Source organism: Platichthys flesus, chromosome 5 (assembly GCF_949316205.1).
Source record: "Platichthys flesus chromosome 5, fPlaFle2.1, whole genome shotgun sequence".
Lineage (NCBI taxonomy): Eukaryota > Metazoa > Chordata > Actinopteri > Pleuronectiformes > Pleuronectidae > Platichthys > Platichthys flesus.
In genome coordinates, this window is record NC_084949.1 from 409,604 (window position 1) to 430,831 (window position 21,228).

Here is a 21,228-nt window from a genome sequence, read left to right on the forward strand (position 1 = left end):
GATGTGTTAAAGAGAAGAATGAGAGATTGACAACTTCTTATGAAGCAAGCATCCAAGTTCCTTTCCTCTCAGGTCAACACAGATAGATTTCAGAGATGAGGTGAAGGCAGGAGGGCAGGTAGAACAATCTTTAATTATTATCCCACAGTTTACTTAACCTTTGATTCTCTCTCTCTCTCTCTGTCTCTCTCTCTCTCTCTCTCTCTATCTCTGTGTCTCTCTCTGTCTCTCTCTCTCTCTCTTTCTGTCTGAGTAAGTGAGTGAGTGAAGCACAGAGAGAGAAAGCAGCAGGAGAGGTGAAGTGTGACGGAGAAGGAGAAAGAAAAACTGTTAGGGGATTTGCTGCTGCTGTGCTGGGATCATGTCTCTTCAAGGCAAGGTGGCTCTTGTGACAGGGGGGGCTCAGGGCATCGGCAGAGCCGTGGTCCAATCACTGCTACACAGCTTAGCCAAGGTCAGTACCACAGCGTCTAAATAACCTTACAACACTCCATTTTAATCCTCTGACTTTATAAAGTTTAACGAATGGTGCTTTCACTTTACTGCCTGTTTGTTTAAACCAGGTTTGTCATTACGAGCTCTGTTCAGCTCTTGAACAACATTACTGTTGCCTGTTTTAACTTTACTAAAAATATTTCCAGTTTACTGGAGCTGTCTGCGGCTCAACTGACTGACTTAACAGCAGCACTGCTTCAGGCTATTTTTATGTGATTGTCTTTATTACATTACTTTATTACATTTAATCATATTTCCTGTGTGTTATTTTTACTGCATCACCACATTTGTGGTAATAGTAATCCAGCCATGTCAGCTCGGTTGCTGACCTGCTTTTATGTTTTTTAAGGCCAGCAAGTATGCTGCTTTCAGAACTGAATCCATTGAGTTTTACTAATGTTTTAGAATGAGACCAAGGAGTTATTTGGAAATTATACGAACTATTATATAAGAAAAAAAAAGTATATCTATATATCATAGGCAAAGCAAACAGGTTTTTAAGGGAGACAACTTAGCTTTTTAGAGCTTCGTTCACACTCTTTGATAGCAGGCTAATTATGGCTAGGCACAAACATGACCATGTCATTATTCTTGTATTTTGTTCCTTATGTGCTGTTCAACACTTGTCAAACCACTGTAGGTGATATGCGTAAGCAGGGCTCTCTCCTCTGTGCTGTAGCACTAAGTTCTGCAGAGATGAAGACAATCGTTAGAACCTATACTTATTCAGTGTACAGCTGCAGGTGAATTAAAAAATGTGCATAACAAGCAGAGTTTTATCCTCCAGGTAACTGTAGTCGATCTGAACAAGATCTGTGGTGAACAGTGCAAGACACATCTGGATGCAGAGTTTGGAGAGGGCAACTGCACCTTTATTCAGTGTGATGTGTCTGATGGAGATTCACTGAAAGGTAAGAGTGCCTATGGGACTTTAAAAAGAGATAAATGACAATGGTTGGTGGTTTTGTATTTATATAGTGCTTTTCAAGTCTTGAAGACCACTCAAAGCTCTTTACAGTACAGTTTTACATTCACCCATTCACACACACATTCATACAGTGCATCTATTCGCAGCACTTTGTTATTCTAAGGGGGCCATTCAGGGTCTCAAAATCTTGCCTAAGGACACTTCAGCATGCAGATGGGTCAGACTGGGGATCAAACTGCCGACCTTCAGGTTGGAGGACGACCACTCAACCCCTCAGCCACAGCCGCTCCAATGGTGCCTTTACATCACCTACCCCTTGTTGAGTGACACAACACATTCAGTTTGTTGATTTGTTGGCAGCTGCCTAAGCAGTTGTTATGACTCCTTAGGCAGCCTGAAAATATGACTGCACAAGAAGGCTGTACTAATCCCAATCCTTTTAAGCTTCCTCTTGATGAATGAAGAGAATTAAAAAAGCTAAAACACAGGTCTATTTTTAGCAAGCATTATAAGCTTTAGCCTGGAGAGCCTCTTTGAGTTGACAGCCGAAGTTAGAGGGTGTGAAAAAGCAGCATACTCAGTCAAGCAGACCTCAAAGGATGATCTGTGACTTTTGTCAAAGCAGGAGGTTCTTACCTTAAGATGGTTATACAACACAACGTGTACATAGATATAGAAAATGCTACATGCTCTTCACTTCTGCCACTGCTGTTGTGTGTGTTTGTGTGTCTGGGTGAGAGAAGAAGAGAAGAAGCAGGGAACAGAGCGAGAGAGAGGAACAAGGTTTCATTGTCTGACATTGAAAAAGTCAATCCCTGCAGGCGAATGGCTGCGGAATGCTGTTTGGTGTTGCTCCTAACTTAGTGATAGCGATGCTGTTGATATGGACACAGTGTGTATATTCATACTAGCCTGCATGTCTGTGTGTGTATGTGTGTGTTTGTGTGTCTCTCAGGCAGGTGAGTGTGTTTTTTCTAATTGGGGGTTGTCCAGGTGTGGAATGCGGTAGGGGATGACACATGCAGGTTTTACCACCTCAGGTTTCTCCCCGCAGCTGTTTATCCAACTATGTCTGTCTGCCCACATGGAGAGATGAATAATGAGGTGAAGGCTCATTCTTTAAGAGCACAATGTGTATCTGTTATTGTGTCTTTTGCCGACACGTTTTAAGTCAGTTTAGCCGCATACACAAGGAAACAAAATATGTGTATAGTGAAGGGATCTTGCCTCATTATTAAGACAGCAATGGAAAAACTGACACATTCTTGTGTAAGAATTTCAAGTCCTCTTACATTCTAAGAAAATAAAAAACATTTGGACAAAGCGATAATGGTTTAGGTGGGACTACGTCTAAATTAAACTAGAATTGTGTAAGGCTGAGGGTTACATCCACGTCTGTCCTGACTAATAACATATGTAGTGAGGACTTTGGAGGAAATACAGCCATGACAGTAGATGGTGCCTAATATATGTATGGTGTTGCAAAGAAGCCCCATATTTAAAACAGATATCTTTAGTTAGTTTGAAGCTGGAGTATTTAAATCCCCAAAAAATGATAACACAAACAACTGGTGTGCAAAGGCCTTACAGCTAATCTTACATCTAATCTTAAGCAGCCCATGTCAGTGGCGGGGAATAAAAGCAGACACTGTACACTGTAACAGATTGGCTGAGGGTCTGTTCAAATAGTCCATTTTGCTTATGAGGGTCCATAACTGAGTGAAATGACCCAGAAGTATTTTAGGGGCCGCAATAATAGGAGGTGTTCAAATTCTCAAAATGACAAGGAAAGGAGCTTCTATTCTTTCTGTGTTCTCTCCTTTAGCATGTAAACACTTGATCCTTTATGAAAGTAAAGGAGAAAATGCTATACCACAATTCTTTGCGGCTGCAACATTTAAAGCAACGCAATCTTTTAAGTAGCACCTTGAGACCCACGTAAATATAAAAAAACAACAGCTGTCAAAATCAAGACTTAAGGTAAATCCTCCAATGATTGTCTGAGACCCAGATTTCTTCTTTCTCACATCTGTCAAGGATTCTGAACAACAAACATGTTATACATACAATTCACAATATCATAATCAAAACCAAATGCATGTATATATATCATCATTACAACAAAATACAAATATAAAAGTAATTTTGATCACCGATTGCAGAATGCATTCAAAACAAAATCCTGTCCAATTTTATAATGTTTTCTCCCGGAATATTCCTCATTTCATTACATTATATAAACATTGCAGTTCCTCATTTATATTTATTTTCAATTAAATGTAGTGTTTGTAACTGTAGGTGCACAGCCTAGAGCACAGAGTACCATACAGCCCATGTGTATCTTCAGTGAAGAAATAAAGACAGACAGCAACCAAAATAAACCTGAGCCTGTCTGGACAGGCTAAAGGGATTAGTGAAAACATCTTCTTCTATGCAAGCGCGAGTTGTGGGGAATCTCCACCCATCTCTTACTTAAGTGTAATTGGATTGGTTATTTTTCGTGGGTGAACCTCCCACTTGAAATCTGATTATTTCGGGTTTCAATATAACATTTTGTTACTGAAACAAAGAGTCGGCATAAGATTACACTGCTGGGGTGAGTTTGGCAGGGTGGATTTTTGGTCCACATAGACTGCACTGAGGAGGCGCTCGGAAGGGTAAAAAAAATCTGTAGGATGTTTCATACACAGAAAGGGCAGACTGCAAGCAGCATAGTTCAAAGAGGCTTGGCAGTGAGTGCCCACATTTGGGATTTCATGTACATACATCAGATACATCGACTTGCACACTGCCTCCAATGTTGCCAAATAAGTCTCACCAGAAGTAGCTATTGGCTCTCTGAAATGTAGCTAAAAGTTGCTAGATTATAATGTGAAGGATGTGAAAGCATGATTATGTCAGAATAATTACAATAGTGCCTCTCCCTCTACCCTTCTTTACAACATCAATCTTGATCAATTAATTGCATAACAGTGGAGAAGTTATCAGTTCTGGTCTGGAGTTTTCAGGAAATGGGCTAAAGCTGTAAATCCTGGTTTTCAGCTCAAAAGATGTCAGTTTCTAAAGTTACTCACAAATTACTTTTATTTGTGCTAGATGCCTTCCAGAGAACTGTGGACCAGTTTGGTCGTCTGGACATCGTTATCAATAATGCTGGCATTAACAATGAAAAGAACTGGGAGAAGACCATACAAGTCAACTTGGTAAGATGGCAGTAAGACTTTATAAACCTGTAAAATCTATCTACATCGGATTCAAAAATGTGTACAGTGACCAAAAAATTGACATTGTAAACAAATTGAAACAGAGTGGTAAATTTAACACACAGACATGTAAGAGTGGAGGTTTTGAGAACATTTGTGTTCATATGTATATATAAACCCTTACATTTTACTGAATCCACTTCTGGGATTATTGTACGCTGGTTTGACATTTTGTGAAACTGTCGTAGACACTGCAGAATGCCACTATATCACATGGTATTATAACCTTGCTGAAGCAGGACAGCTGCATTTTTCTGAATCAGGTGCTGCAGTTTCCCTTCACCAATAAACTACTTCTTTTGTCCAAATTGGCTGGAGGCTTCACAACAGATACAACATGGTCTCTGTTTAAAAAATAATTTAAGATCTGTTATCTCCTGTAGTTCTCTCTCCCAGAGGAGGTTTTACAGTGTTTGACCTCCTCATGGCAGCTAATTATTTTACATTTCGCCCACACTTTTACAGGAATGAAGTAAAGACAGTGTTTGGTCGGGGTAACATTCTTCATGTGGATTAAGATTAAAAAGGTTGTGTCAGCTGAAAATGTAATTTGCCTGATGGTATATACATGGTTTTTCAGTTGACAAAATATATGGACATTTCAGAGGCCAAAAAGACTGAAATAATGTCACAGTAAGTTAAATATTCTTCATTGTTGAGGTCTTGGTTGCTCAGCAACATAGTAATTTATCCTAACAAACTAATTAACCTTCATAATGGGCCAGAAATCCATCATCAGTTTCAAATGTGCTGATGTCCCGGCACACAAACTTAAGCCCCTGATGTCCTCTCGTTTTGGTGGTTTGAGTGTTGATTTTTTGCAAATGTATCTGTGAATGGGCATGGCACCTGTGCTCCTGCAGCTGTCAAGGTGTTTCCTCAGTGTCGAAGTACCTAGCTTTCGGTTATCAAAATCAAATACTTTTTGGCATTGTTTACAAGCAGCAAAGCCACTGAAAATGTTGTTCTTAGAGTCTTGATAATACCAAATTTGTCCCAAACGTCCGACTTGGCTAGCAACTAGCCCCAAGAAGTGCAAAATTTACGAAGAAAAAATTCCCCCTGACGGATGATTGTTCCAAGAATATTAAGCTAACGCAGGCCTTCTGCAAGTTCATCGAAAAACACAGTCTGTGTATCATACTATCATACTAACATGACCAATAACCAACCAATTCAAACTTAGCATAATTGCTAGCTACTAAGCCCCGGCTCCTGTTGCTAGAGTTCCTTCTTAGTCCGGCTAGCTAGTGTGATTTGTAGGCATGCTGGGGATAGTATGTCGTATCTCCACTATTAAGCCTGCAGGGATGGTGACAAAGTTGTGTATTTAATAGTTAGTTGCTGTTAACAAAAACTGTATGCATTATAACATATTCTTAACACTGTCGTAACATTTATAGCAGCCTAGATACCGGTAAACACCATGCAAAAAGAAAAACAGCCGATTAATTAACACGCTGCAGCGCAATGTTATGCTATCGCAGTAGAAACAATTCACCAATCTGGCGATCAGAGGGATTCATTCAACAGGTGCCCTGTTTGTGGATGTTAACAAGCTAGCAAAAAATCAAAATGCCGTCACTGCATAAGGATTTTAAGTAAAAATGTCGTTGGGATACAAAAATTGCCTGTACTTTAGTACTTTAGTAACTAAGCAACTGTCTGCCACCTGTGTGTACCTCGGAAGCAGCTCTGCAAGACTTCATGTGATCTTACATTTGTGAGATGGGTTATAAAAGCACCTTGCTTTGCAGACTGTATTAGTATCACAGTTAGCAACAGATGTCCTGAGTTACAAACACAAGTATAAATACCTTAGCCTTTCAGTTCACACATTGATCACTTTTAGTTTCACTTCCTGCTTAACATGCTGCACTTGCCTTCTGTGACTATGTTGTCTCTTTATCTTCGTAGACATCTGTAATAAAGGGAACCTACTTGGCACTGGAACACATGAGTAAAGAGTATGACAACGAAGGAGGCACCATTATAAATGTATCCTCTATGGCAGGTAACAGACACACACACACCCCAACACGTGTGTACTCCATGTTTACTGAACCATTAAAGACATTCTTTTTTATTTGTTATGTGTTATCAACCTTCTTTGACAAATGTAACATTAGTCAAGCTGATGAGGTAAACATTGTTTGAACTAAAAGACAACGGTTGTCTTCTGATTTACTTATTTAAGTCATGTAAATACAGATAGATCTGAGTTGTATAAACATTTACAGAGATGCCAACTGTAAAGGCATGTCCTGTCTCAGTTTGGTTGGTAATGAAGGTGGGATCAGGTGAACCAGAGAAGTTTTTTATATATATATTTATTTATTTTTTTCTATGCAGGCACATTTAAAAAAAGATAAGGAAAAGTGTTTTCACAGCACATTGACAAATACTGACTTGCTGCCAGAACTTAATGGAATCATTATGTCAGTTAAACAGGCTGTGGAAGGAAAGTATGGCAGAATTTGATTTTGCTGGACTGAAAATAAAGACCTGTAATGTTGGCTCTCACTACTTTCTCTCTATGCCAGTTTATTTATGTTGTGTTTGGTAACAAAAGCAACTATAACTCACATTTAACTGCCCAAACTGTGGTCACTAAGCACTACAATATTCTGTGTTGCTTTGAAATTGGCATCAGTGCATATAAGTTGGAGAGGAGTTATGTGAGCAATGTACAGTTATGGTGTGCAGCTGTGGATATAATGTCACACACATATTCTCTCTCCCACACCCATGCATACACACACACCCATTTGCACATTCCAGTAAGAGGATGGTCCTCATTGTTATAACAAGATATCATTATGAATGGCCCAGTTGAATAGTGTACTACTGCAGATTTCAGAGGAAGGCAATATGTAGGATACAAAAATTACAGTACATTAACCTTGAGAACTAACCTTGTTGGAAGGTAGGACGGAAAATGTATTTTCACTTTCCTCTGCCTCAGGATCCTGCTGCAGTGTAGTCATTCCACTGGTATCAAATTACAGAGTAAAGAATGACAAAGAGGAAACTACAAAAAATGTAGCTGTTCACTGAAGCTGTTGGAAGATTGTTAAATTGTAAAATCAGCCACTCCAGGTTGGTGGATGTCAACTGTAAGTGAAAATACTGAATCATGGTGCACATATATGAATGTGAATGGAAAAGCTCATGCTTCTTCAAAATCTTATTATGCTATTTTCACACACACACACACACACACACACACATACACATTCTTTCCCCCAAACAATAGGCTTGTAATACGTTTGCCCATGTTTGGACTAGTCTGTTTGTTATAGGATTGAAAAGCACACACGCACACACACACACACACACACACACACACACACACACACACGCACACACACACACACACACACAGATTTTATCACGACTGATATAATTGAAAAACGAATACCATATGTCTGCTAACCAGAGGCTGAACTGTTCTAGATCTACAAGGTGATATGTCTGCCTGCAGAAATCAAGAACATCCACACACAGCATGAACTGTAACTAAACAACTCTTATCTTGGAATTCCATTTAAACATACAGCAGCAAAATTCTTCTCTTTAGTATGAAAAAAGTGCATCTAAGAGAAAGCAGGTCCTTTTCTTTTTAACTCTTGATGAACCACACAAAGGTCACCTGTAGTGCACGTTCATTTGTGTCGTGACTTATTGATAGTCTTACCACATTTTTAAATAAAATGAAAATATTGTATTGCATCTCTAGCCTAGACCTTGTTACCTTTGGTGTGTAACTGATAGGTAAATAATGGGCTAATTATTGCCTAAATTGCTCAGCTGCACATTTGACATTAAAATTTTCAAAAGCAAATAATCTAACTTAAATAGGAGGATGAAAGTAATGGTTATGTATTGAAGTTTGTTGCAGGTGGCAGCACCTCCATTGTTATGGGAGTTAGGGCAGTGGAGCGGGTTGTCCACTAACAGAAGGGTTTGCGATTTAGACTGAACCCCAACATGATCCTGACTGATAGACAAAATGCTTGATCAATAAGTACTGTATGAATGTCAACTACACTGTAAAGCAGAAACAGGTGAGGACCCAAATGCAGACCTCCGATGAGAACAATTCCAGTAAAGGGTCTATTCTGACTTTTCAGGTTTTGCCCACAGCTGATCAATTAGAACAGCGGTCCCCAACCATTTTTGCGCCACGGACCGGTTGGATGTCAGACAATATTTTCACAGACCGGCCTTTAAGGTGTGGCTACGGACCCTAACTACGGAGGCCCTCTAGAATGGCTCTGGTGACATCGGAAGATACGTTTTTAATTTAACGAAATTAACGAATTGTAAATACGCAGCCTCAAATTAATTATAGCATGGTAAGTTATCAGCAAGATGGAGGTGGATGGATAGCAAAGCTCCATTACGCACATGCTGCGTAAGTTTGTGATTTAAAATCAAAAGTTAATTCGTTAATTAAAAAAAATTTCACCGATGTCACTAGAGGGTCAGGGCGGATAAATACGACACAATATAATGATACGGCTTCGCACAGATATGATGTCGGAAATGGCAACAGAGTCTTTAGTGCTGTTGTTCAGGGTATTCGGTCGTGACTTTAATCCAGAACACCGGCAGAGTTTTTTTCTCCAACATACTGTTTAGGCCGGCGTCATTTGCGATCTCTGCAGCTGATCTTCTTCTTGGACAGACTGGATTAACCTGGTTTGTTGACAAATGGGTCCGACAACTACCGTGTGTGTTTGTGTTTAGCGAAAAAGTCACGTGACCGAGACAAGCGACTTGACATGCATGAGTCATAACGGAGTGGATCCGGTCATTTTTCAAAATAAAATGCCTTTCAGAATCAGATGAGAAATAAAACTGAAATAACGTAAGTTGTTTATTCATTCTGTGCGGCCCGGTACCAAATTACCCCCGGCCCGGTACTGGTCCACGGCCCGGGGGGTTGGGAACCACTGAACTACAATATGCTAGACAAGATAACAAAATAACAGAAAATAAAGCATGGTCAACTATAAGTCTTAACTGAAAAGTAGAAAACCAAAGACGAGAGTAATTAGAGTTTGGTCATCTGACAGTATAGAAAAACTTTAAGGATGTATAGTGTGGGAGGAGTTTCATCATGGCTCCTTGGTTGAAATATCAACTGTAATAACAGACTACATCGAGTTATGTGTGCAGTCAGTCATACTAACCAAGGAGATAAAATCTATCCAAATAACAAAATGTATAACTAAGGATGTCAAGCATACTCATATTATACCATTACTGACAATGACTCCTCAATTAATTCGTCATTGCTGCTCCCTTCATCTCTGTCACAAATGTTCTTATGCATAAATACTTTAAACATTAACACACTTTTCCATCATGTTTCTTTTAATCAATGTTGTAAATAATCTTATTTTGCTGACTTTCTTAGTAGCACATGGCATCAACCTGCCCTCAATTGGCACTAATACCCTTTCAAGAACAGAAATCTCAGAAACGGCAGAGAATCCTGTTATTTATTTAAGAAGCTTCTCTCTGATCGCCCTTGATCAGCTGACCAAAATAATCTTGTGTTCTAAACCAACAACTTGTAGCTTAGATCCCGTTCCTAGAAAATTACTCAAAGAATTTCTGACCCTAATTGATAGTACGTTGCTGAACACATTATCATCAGGATATTTACCACAGCCCTTTAAACTAGCTGTAACAAACCTCTTCTCAAAAAATCCACCCAGGACCAGGACGTTTTAGCCAACTACAGACCGATATCCAATCTCCCCTTCCTGTCTAAAATCCTTGAAAAAGTTGTAGCCAATCAGCTCTGTAAATTTCTCCAGGAAAGAAACGTATATATAGACTTTCAGTCAGGGTTTAGAGCCAATCACAGCATGGAGACATCCTTTGTAGTCACTAATGACCCTCTCATAGCTTCAGATCAAGGGTTTGTGTCTGTTCTCGTTCTGTTAGATATTAGTGCAGATTCAACACTATAGACATCACATTTTATAAAAGAGACTATAACAGTTAATTAGCATTAAAGGAACCACCCTACATTGGTTTAATTCATATTTTTCTGATTCATTCCAATTTTCGTAGATTAATTATGAGTCATCTGTGCATACCAAAGTTAACCATGGTGTCCACAGGGCATTGTCCTTGGCCAAAATGTATTCACATTATATATGCTTCCACTAGGAAACATTATCAGAACACACTCTTTTCAAATTTTCCACCGCTATGCGGATGATACCCAGTTATACTTGTCAATAAACCTGAAAAGTGTAATCAATTAACTAAACTCCAAGAATGTCTCAAGGACATAAAAACCTGGATGACCCCCGATTTTCTTTTATTAAACTCAGATAAAACAGAGGTTCTAATACTTGGTCCTAAATACCTTAGAGATACATTATCTCCCTTGAAGCTTATTTCAAGGACCGCCTTCTTCCACTTGCGTAATATCAAAAAAATTCTCAAAATGATGCAGAAAAACTAGTCCACGCCTTTGTTACATCCAGACTTGATTATTGTAATTCATTATTATCAGGCTCCAGCAGAACGTAGTTAAAGATTCTGCAGCTTGTCCAAAATGCTGCAGCACGTGTCTTGAAAAGAACCAGGAAAAGAGACCACATTTCTCCTGTATTAGCTTCACAATACTGGGTTCAGATTAAATCTAGAAAATAATTTTAACCTTCAAGGCCCTTAATTATATGACACCATCATACCATAAAGCAGGGGTGTCAAACTCATTTTAGTTATGGGGCCACATACTGCCCACTTTGATCTCAAGTGGGCCAGACCTGTAAAATTATAGCATAATAGCAGAGGTGTAAAGTAACTAATTACATTTACTCACGTTACTGTAATTGAGTAGTTTTTTTGTGTACTTTGTAATTTTTGAGTAGTTTTTTAAACGGGTAATTTTACTTTTACTTAAGTAGATTTTCACTGAAGTATTGTACTTCGCTACATTGGAATAGTTCAAGGCGCAAGGCAATTCTCACTGCAGTGGTAGATGCTGCCTAGAGTGGATGACGTTCCCTCACGTGCACGTTCAACATATGAAAACTGATCGCAAAGTTCACTGTTCGCGTTCAAAATATGCGCGAGATGCACAACACTGCACTGGGAGCCACTGCAGAGGGGCTGAAGAGCAACCCGCGGCTGCAGAGCTGCGAGTTCCAACCCCTGGCTCCGGCGAAAGAGCAATTTTTTTGATGCGCCCCCGTTAAAGAGATGCGGACGACAAAACATTAGTTCGGCTAAAATATTAGTTCCGCCTCATATTTTCCCCTCCGGTCGCGCGCACCACCTGTTATTAGATTAGATTAGATTAGATTCAACTTTATTGTCATTGCACAGTACAAGTACTTATACAACGAAATGCAGTTTAGCGTCTAACCAGAAGTGCAAAAAAAGGAGTTAAAGTGCAGAGTATTGTGCTTATATGAAATGTAAATAAATAAGATATGTACAGTAGCAGATATATATGGAATAATACAGTATTGACAGATATTGTATGATATAGGAACTATGAGCAGTAATAAAGGAAATAGTACAGTATTAACAGCTTTTGTATGATATAAGAACTATAAGCAGTAAGTAATATATCTGAAGTAGTACAGTATTAACAGGTATTGTATGATATAATAACTTTAAGCAAGATAAATATATACAAATATATAGATATGAATATACCATAGGCAGAATAATACAGTAGTAAAAAAAAGTGACAGTGTAGTGCAAGTCAATCAATCAATCAATTGTATAGCCCATATTCACAAATAACAATTCATCTCATAGGGCTTTAACAGGGTGTGACATCCTCTGTCCTTAACCCTCAGCAAGAGTAAGGAAAAACTACTAAAAACCCTTTTAACAGGGTAAAAATATGTAGAAACCTCAGAGAGAGCCACATGTGAGCGATCCCTCTCCCAGGATGGACAGAAGTGCAATAAATGCCACGTGCAGAAAAAACATCATCAAGATTAAAGTCATCAAGATTAAAGATAAAAGTCTCTGGCAGCATTTTATGAGAGTAAGCATCCCGAAGGACAACCCCAACATGACATGCCAAGCAGTCCCGCTGCAATCACAGTCCATGGTCAGCAACCAGCAGGACCACGATCCACCATCCAGACCAGAACGCCACTCCAGTCCTCAGTCACCGTCCACCGCCACCCACCACGAGCCGCCGCCGCGGTCCTGGTCCAATGCCCGTACCCGATGCCAAACGCGACACAGGGTCAGCCACCACCACTGGCTGGGGTGAGAGCTGTCCTTGACGATGCTGCGCGCTCTCCGCAGACATCTCTTGCCCTGGACAGCTGCAATGGTGGGGAGTGAGGAACTGGTGATGCGTTGGGCAGTTTTAACCACCCTCTGCAGTGACTTCCGGTCCGCAATAGAGCAGCTGCCATACCACACTGAGATGCAGTTAGTGAGGATGCTCTCAATGGTGCAGTGGTAGAAATTCACCAGTTCTGAGGAGACAGATGAGCCGTCCTCAGTCTCCTCAGGAAGAAGAGACGCTGGTGAGCTTTCTTGACCAGGGTTGAGGTGTTGAGGGTCCAAGAGAGGTCCTCAGAGATGTGGACACCCAGGAACTTGAAGCTGGTGACACGCTCGACCTCCGTCCTGTTGATATGGATGGGGGGGGGGGTGCCGCCTTTCTTCCTGAAGTCCACGATATGGGCGCACCACACAGTTTGAGAATCACTGCGCTACATAGGGCCGGCCCTAACACATTTGGGGCTCTATGCAAGCTTGACTCCTGGCTTCATGTCATTAAGTTGCATTCGGTTCAACATTCTCATAAAAATTAACGTGTTCAATGAAAGCGTTCTTTTGAACTTATTCATGCACAGCACTGCCTGAAACTCAACACTGGCCTACCTGCCTCGGCCGCCTGCGAGCAACTCTTCAGCTGTGCTGCTGTTCACTGCACAGCGAGCCTGGATGAGCTCTACTCACCTTGAAATTCAGCTGCTCCTCAAACTCAACAAGAAGTTTGTAGACTAGTGCTCTAAAGGTGGACCAAAGTTTAACCAAAAGTTTAAATATACAGTGGGACAGCGGCATTTTAACTTTTTATTTTAACTGTCATGTGGTTCATGTCTTGACATGTCCTCCCAAATGTTGATTGATTATTTATTTAAGCCTCGGAAAACACATTGAGGAATAAGACCCTAATTTACAATGGTGCAGAGGGGCAGTTATTAAATGTTGTGTTGACATGTAAAATGTTTAATGTTTGACATGTTTAATGTGATTGCACTAATATTTGTAAAGATTATCCTTTAATTAATTGGATTTATGACCCCTTGTCCTTTTTTGCACTGTATAGGAGCGGCCCCCATCAAGTTGTTGGAAGTAACTAAGTAACTTTTACTTAAAGTACATTTTAAATGAGCTACTTTTTACTTTTACTTGAGTAGATTTTTAGATGGGTACTTTTACTTGTACTTAAGTAAAATTTCATCAAAGTAAAGGTACTTTTACTTGAGTAAAATATTTAAGTACTTTTTACACCTCTGCATAATAGTTCGTACACCCCGTTTTTTTTCGCTGCAGCCGCCACGCCCGTCCGCCCAGGGAGGGGTGGAGTGACGGTGGCGGATACCAACATGATACCAACATAACGGGGGGGTCCGACCCGTCTTGGAACAAGGACCTAGGAGTCTGACGCACGCATTGAAGGTGAAAGGTGAGGGCCGGCGCGCGCCGGCTGAGGTGGGATTCCAGCCCCCAGGGCCCGTGCTCACCACCACGTACCCCCTGAACCACTTCGCGTACCCCGTACCCCAGGTGGGAACCGATGGTCTTTGGCAGGGGTCACCAACCTTTTTGAAACTGAGAGCTACTCAAAGGTACTGAGTAGTACGAAGGACTACTTGTTTGATGCAAACTTCCTGAATAACAAAGTTACAAAGATCACCTTTTAATAATAATAATATATATGAAGAGACTGTCTGACCACGTCAATGTTAATTATTTCTCACAATAATTATTAACAATGATTTCCACAACAATGATGGTAGGAAACAGATTAAAACATGCAACATTTATTTCTGTTAATCTGTTTCAACTTAAATTCAACTTAATATAAGTACTTTTGATGACATTTATCACTACATTCCTCCGTCAGTCTGTACTTTTTCAAAAATAGAGCTGATAAAGCTAATCCAAAAGGTACACATGCATATGACTCGGTTGTAATGTTAATTAAGTGTCTTCTTAATTTGTTGGGTCTCATACTGTCAGCTGCCACACACACACTTGCCCGCTCCTGGTATTTCATGATGGCCTGATATGATGATGATTTATAAAATTTACGTGATGTTCACTCACGTTCACCATTACGGTCACGTTAATAATATGAAAACTGATTCGTTAAGGGTAGGGGTTCCAGCCACTGCAGAGGGGCTGAAGAGCCGCGGGTGGCCGAACCCTGTGTGGAACTGAATTTGTATGATGTATTAGACGTTTTGCTCCTGTGACAGCAGTGGCCATCACTTTTAGCTGTCCTCTGGAAACACTTCCGTTTGCGTTTCTCCTCTATTTGCAGCGTGTTTCTCTATTGGCAGCTTGTTTCTCTATTTGCAGCGTGTGTGTCTATTTGCAGCGCTTTTCTATAATGTGTTGTGTTGTGAAATTGATGAAGATGTTTTCTTACTTTTGTCAACTTGCATGTGTTTTCTTAAGTTGCTGTTCGTTGAGCTCTAAGGGCCCCCGTAGTTTCCAGACCTAAATCCACACTGGTCTCTCTTCATGTCCTCCTTCATTCGCTGTGAACCCAAGAGCAAGACAGGCATCATCGTACTTTCTTTTCAACTTGGTTTTTGAACACTGTGTCTTGTTTGACCCTGACCGGCTGCTTCACGGGAACAGGCTCTGATCTCATGTGTGTGTCTCTGAGCGAGTGAATGGGGGCGGAGCCCCGGGGCCTGTGTGTGTGTGCTGTCATGAGACACACACACACATTCTCCGCTTCAGGTATTTAATGCTGGCCTGACACGATGATGATCTAACAAATTAACGTTTTTTTTTTAATTTTATTTAGAGCATGCGCTTTACAGCTTGCATCCTGTGGGCCGAGCTGGACGCCCTGGCGTTTGACACCCCTTCCTTAAAGAGATCATAGTACCATTCCTCACCTCAAGCACTGCCCTCCCAGAATTCAGGTTTACCTGCTCTTAGTTATGCTGCTATAAGTCCAGAATGTTTGTGTGTGTGGGGGGGGGGGGGGGGGGGGCGACACATGACACACAGAGCTTCTCTTCCGAGCTCCTCCTTCCTCTTCTCCCTCCTTTTCACATTAAAAAAAGTAATATCTAATCAACGCATGTTACTGACCTGACTTCTTCCCAGGAGTCCCTTTACCTTATCGCCCGCAGATCCAGGGCCGCGGCTGCAGCCACATCTTGGGTTATGATTGAGGCTTTCGTATCAGAGATCGTGATCGTAATGGTGGATCATGTATCTAGCTGGCTGATTGAGATAATAATGACGGATCCTGTATCGTTTCGGCATTTGATAATGGGAGTGGACCACAGTTGAGGTTGCAGCAGATGGTAGATCCTGACGGCGCAAGTGGACAATTACTGTGGACTATAGTGGCATCCGATCTTGGTGGCCGCTGACCATGGACTATGATTACAACAAGACTGCTTGATATACAATATTTCACCTCAGATACTCGACATTACTGACAATATTCCATCAATTCATTGACCTTCCATTATGCTACAAAGTTTAGTGTGTGAGACAAATTGTAATTTGTGAAAATGGGCTATACAAATACAATTTGATTGATTGATTGATTGATTGGTGACATGCTCCTGAACATAGTGAAACATTTAACAGCTTAAGAGCAAAAATAGTTCTGTCAGGGGTAGATGAAGACCAAAACAGAGCTAAAAGTAAAGAATACAAGATGTGGAGTAGAGGAACAACTTCACTTGTTGCCAAAGTGCAGAGATGAGAGAAAACAACAGCAACAACACTGCCAGTATTTAGAATAGCTTCATAGTTGTGGGAATGTCGAAGAAAATCTGAATAACTGGAGAAAATCTGTGCAGACACAGAGACATGCAAACAGTGCTACCTACTGCACCCCCGTCTCTATTTATTTAAGAGATTCCATGGAGAGAATTCAGTGGCATCCAGCAGTGATGGTGCAGAGTGAAACCAACTGAATACCCCTTGTCGTACCCTTTTCAAGTGTGTAAAAGAAAACCAGGGTGAAACCCTTTACATCACATATAAATGCGAAAGACCCTCTGTAGAGCCAGTGTTTGGTTTGTTTGTGCTTGGTCACTGTAGAAATATTGCCATGCAACATGTTGGTCAATATATAGGATGAATAGTTTCTATACACAAACATGACAAATTCTAAACTTAAGTGAAATGGGAGGTAAAGTCAATGGCTGTTTTTATTTGGTATGGAGTAGTGGCACAATCACCTGCAGAATCTAATAAAGTGATTGGAGAGTTTATACAGTATAATGCATCTTGGTCCATCAAGAGTCTTACAGGGTCTTTGTTTGAGTTTAAAAGAAGATTTCAATCTTACAAGCCTTGCTCTGAAAGCACGAGCCCAATAGGAGAACAATATACAAAGGTCTGTGTGTGTGTGTGTGAAGGTGTTTTTGTTAGTGTGTGTAAGTATGAGAGAGAGAGTGAGTTAGTAAGTTCTGTCATAAGCTACCTTTGGCAACACATTCTGGACTTGAGTAAGTTAACCAGGACAGCTTTCTAAATATTCTAAATGCATCAGTTGTTAGATAGTTGATGAATTGGTCCCTGAGCTGCAACCACATACACAGTTTTAACAGCTTGAAACATTGTATTTATCACAATGTCATCATTGCAGCATATTTTGCAGCTTGGGCTTGACTGTTTTTGTCACTTTTTGGGTCTATGCCTGGCCCAGGGCTTCAGCTGTATGTGCATTGAGCTTTAATAAAATTAAAGGCAAACTCTTATATTGTCATTAATTTGTCCTGAAGGAACAGGGCCCACAAAGTCAACACTTCAGAAACAGGAACCTTTCAGAAAAAAATATTTATTCTAAAGCACCATACATCAAACACCATTAAATACCCCATCCGCGGCTTGACTTGAAACACACTAATTTCAGATATATTTTAATTACGCATGTGAGTGTAAAAGCAGCTGTGAGAAATATGAGCGGATCAGTGGTTGAAATGTAAGGCTGGCCTTCAGAAGCAGATTCAGATTATTTGATCAACTCTGATGGGTGCCTTGTTAAAGAATAACATCAGGAATTGTGGTGGGCAAAAAACACTATATATCTGAATTATTTTCAATAAGTTATTTTGCTGACGAGTTTGTTTTCTTCTGTCCTCAGCCTTCCTCCATTCTCCTCATCAGCCTGTCTACACTGCTACCAAACATGGAGTCATCGGGTTTACTAGAGCCATGGCAGTAAGACACACACACACACACACACACACACACACACACACACACACACACACAGTAGCATATCCTTAGCTCATTCAACATGTCCTTGCAGGACGCATCCACTCAGGGTAACTACGGTGTTCGTATCAACGTCCTGTGTCCAGCTTTCGTCGACACACCTCTGCTGCACTCTGTGGAACATGAGGACAACATGGGCAAGTTTGTCAAGTTCCAGGATGATTTCAAACGCAGCATGCACAAGTTTGGAGTTTTACAGTGAGTCATTGACTAACACAACTCTGTCTACTTTCTTCCTTAAATCTATTTCTTAACTTTAATGCAGAATTAATAGTGTGATTTTGTGTTGATGGTGGTGAGGAATAACTAGAAGCCTAATTTATTTGTTTGTGTGATGCAACTGTGCTGAATAAAAATCTTTATAATTTACAATTATCTTAAAATTTGGGAAATGATTAGGCCTAGTTCACAACAGGAAACGGACCTTTTGGATACAAAAAAGTCTTCACATCGTCATTTAATTATATTAGAAATTCGGGCCAAAAATGTGGTTCTGATAGATATTTGGTAAAACAAAGAACTGGACAAATGCAACATGATCATAATTAATGCATTTTATCTAGAGATACATGAAGGTCATGTCATGGTAAATTACCTCAAAGTGTTTGGATAGTTCAATCTGGATCAAAGTGATGAATTGCTACAACTTATTCAGCTTGATTAATGCCTCACACTAACTGGTCAAAAAAGCTAGGTGCATGTGAGTCAGCGAGAAGACATGTAGAGATCAATCTGATGTGTGCTAATAAACTACTTTTCCTTTTTGGTTATTGTTTTTTTCCTTGTGTGTTTCTTTTCTTCCTGCTTTTGAACTACTTTTTTTGCAAACACAGACCTCCTCTGCTACTTCTGGCCTTTCTCTCTCTCTGTTATCATTACATTATTTTTACATACAAGTGCTCCAGAGTTCACTTGGCTGATTATTTATTATTAAGTAGTTTGGAGCAATTCTGAATGAGAATGAAAGAATACAAATATATATTCTTGCACTACACATAACAGGAAAGCTTAGAAAAAATCAAATGAAACAAAGTATAATTGTCAAATAATAATGTGTCAAAGGTCACTATAACTTTAATATGAGGGATCATTACAGTTGATACTGAGCATCGATCAGACAATGTGACCAAACTGTGCTCTGTGCTTATTGCTTTTGGGAAACATTTCAAAGTTAAAACTGTGCAGCAGGAAGTATTTTACTGTCAGAGGAAATTGTGGCCAGATGACTTCCTGACACACACATCCATAGACCCTGGCATTCACGTCAGTCATCAGTGATCCAATCATTCAAGTGTTCAGCTTTGAGTTTGTCAGTTAATGTGTCCATATGCTAATAAAGATGCACATAATTTATTTTAACCAAGATGCATTCTCTTGGAAATACATTAGTGTTCACTTTGTGATGTGTGTGTGAGTGCGTTTGTGTGTATAATCTCAGCCGCATGTTCCTCTTCGTCTCTGTGCTTCTGTGCAGGCCCTCACTGATAGCAGAGGGAATGATGAAATTGATCATGGACTCCAGTCTGAATGGAGCAGTGATGAAGATCACCTGCTCCAAGGGAATTCACTTCCACACCTATGAACCCATGTCTGCTTGAGCCTGGAGAAATACTGGACTCCATGCTGCTGCTAAAGGAACAGTGCAGCGCTTTAATCTGTCTCACTATAACACACTGATTCAGGACACCTGGCTGCTGTTGGGGTTAACATCTGAACAGCATCTGACCAGCATTTGAATTTTGATCATCTAAGAACTATTTTTAATATTTCCATAATTATCGGAATTAAATTCCGTCTTTGGCAAACCAAACATATAGATGAGCCTCTTTGGGTTCGGTTTAGTCATTCATAGTCATTCACCTCACTTTACTGTAAGAGTTGTAGCTGATTTGATAGATTTGTTTAAAAACTCATATGTGTGTGTGTGTCTATGGTTACACGTTGCTCTCATTTACACAATTAGGCAGCCCCCCAAAAAATATTTTCTTGTGGCCCACAAACATCACATGAACCAACTGAAGCTGCTAATAAAATAATTTACAACCACTGTCTCTGTTAAATATATACAAATTGTCTGACATCAAAGTCTGTTCAGCAAAGTAGAGCAGCTTATTACTGCCTCACAGGCGCTGACCCCTAGTGGGAGGTCCGAATTAACACACCTCATGCACACTGAGACACCAAACCAGCGTATTAAGATTTACACGCTGAAGGCTTATTTGCTAAAGTTTATAGGTACAGTTTTGATTGTTGGCTGAAATGGAGAGATAATAATGTAATCATTTTAATACAGATGTTCTCTAAATGCCAGACTTGCAATTCATTGCACACTTCACATATAAAAGCTAACAAAGTAATAAACCTAATATTCTACAAACATTGCCAGTACTTTAATGCGCTCAGTACTATATACATATTGTTAACAGGTAGGCTTATATCTTCTGCCTACCTGCACAGCTGAATAATAATTGTAACTGACGTGCGTTTCTTTAGCCACGTGGCGTTATTTATTGCAGAGGTGATCACAACATACTGCTCTCCTTGAGAGTCAGGCAACACAGATAAAGAGGGTGGTAACATCACTCTTAAAAAGGTAGTGATGTCATCAGTCACAGGTGACTCTATGTCATATGAGGCGCAACTATGAGGGGCCGTGAGGGACATTATTCAGAATATCCTCTCACACACACTACTAAAAAGCTCTCACAAACACATATGAAATGCTCTCACACACAGTACTGAAAAACTATACGCTCACACACACAACTGAAATGCTCTCACACACACTACTGAAAAACTATACTCTCTCACACACACTACTGAAATGCTCTCACACACACTACTGAAAAACTATACGCTCTCACACACACTACTGAAATGCTCTCACACACACTACTGAAAAACTATACGCTCTCACACACACTACTGAAATGCTCTCACACACACTACTGAAATGCTCTCGCACACACTACTGAAAAACTATACTCTCTCACACACACTACTGAAATGCTCTCGCACACACTACTGAAATGCTCTCAC

The 21,228-nt window shown here is 40.2% G+C and overlaps 1 protein-coding gene across 1 annotated transcript; it reads left to right on the forward strand.

Annotated features, from left to right (window-relative positions):
• The first annotated feature begins 201 nt into the window (after positions 1-201).
• hpgd (15-hydroxyprostaglandin dehydrogenase) lies at positions 202-20,236 on the forward strand. The gene is made up of 7 exons (XM_062387492.1): positions 202-454; positions 1,283-1,406; positions 4,520-4,626; positions 6,604-6,700; positions 18,056-18,132; positions 18,224-18,387; positions 19,664-20,236. Exons 1-7 carry the CDS (start codon positions 362-364, stop codon positions 19,785-19,787), a joined length of 786 nt encoding a protein of 261 aa, XP_062243476.1. The 5' UTR covers positions 202-361; the 3' UTR covers positions 19,788-20,236.
• The last annotated feature ends 992 nt before the right edge of the window (positions 20,237-21,228 follow it).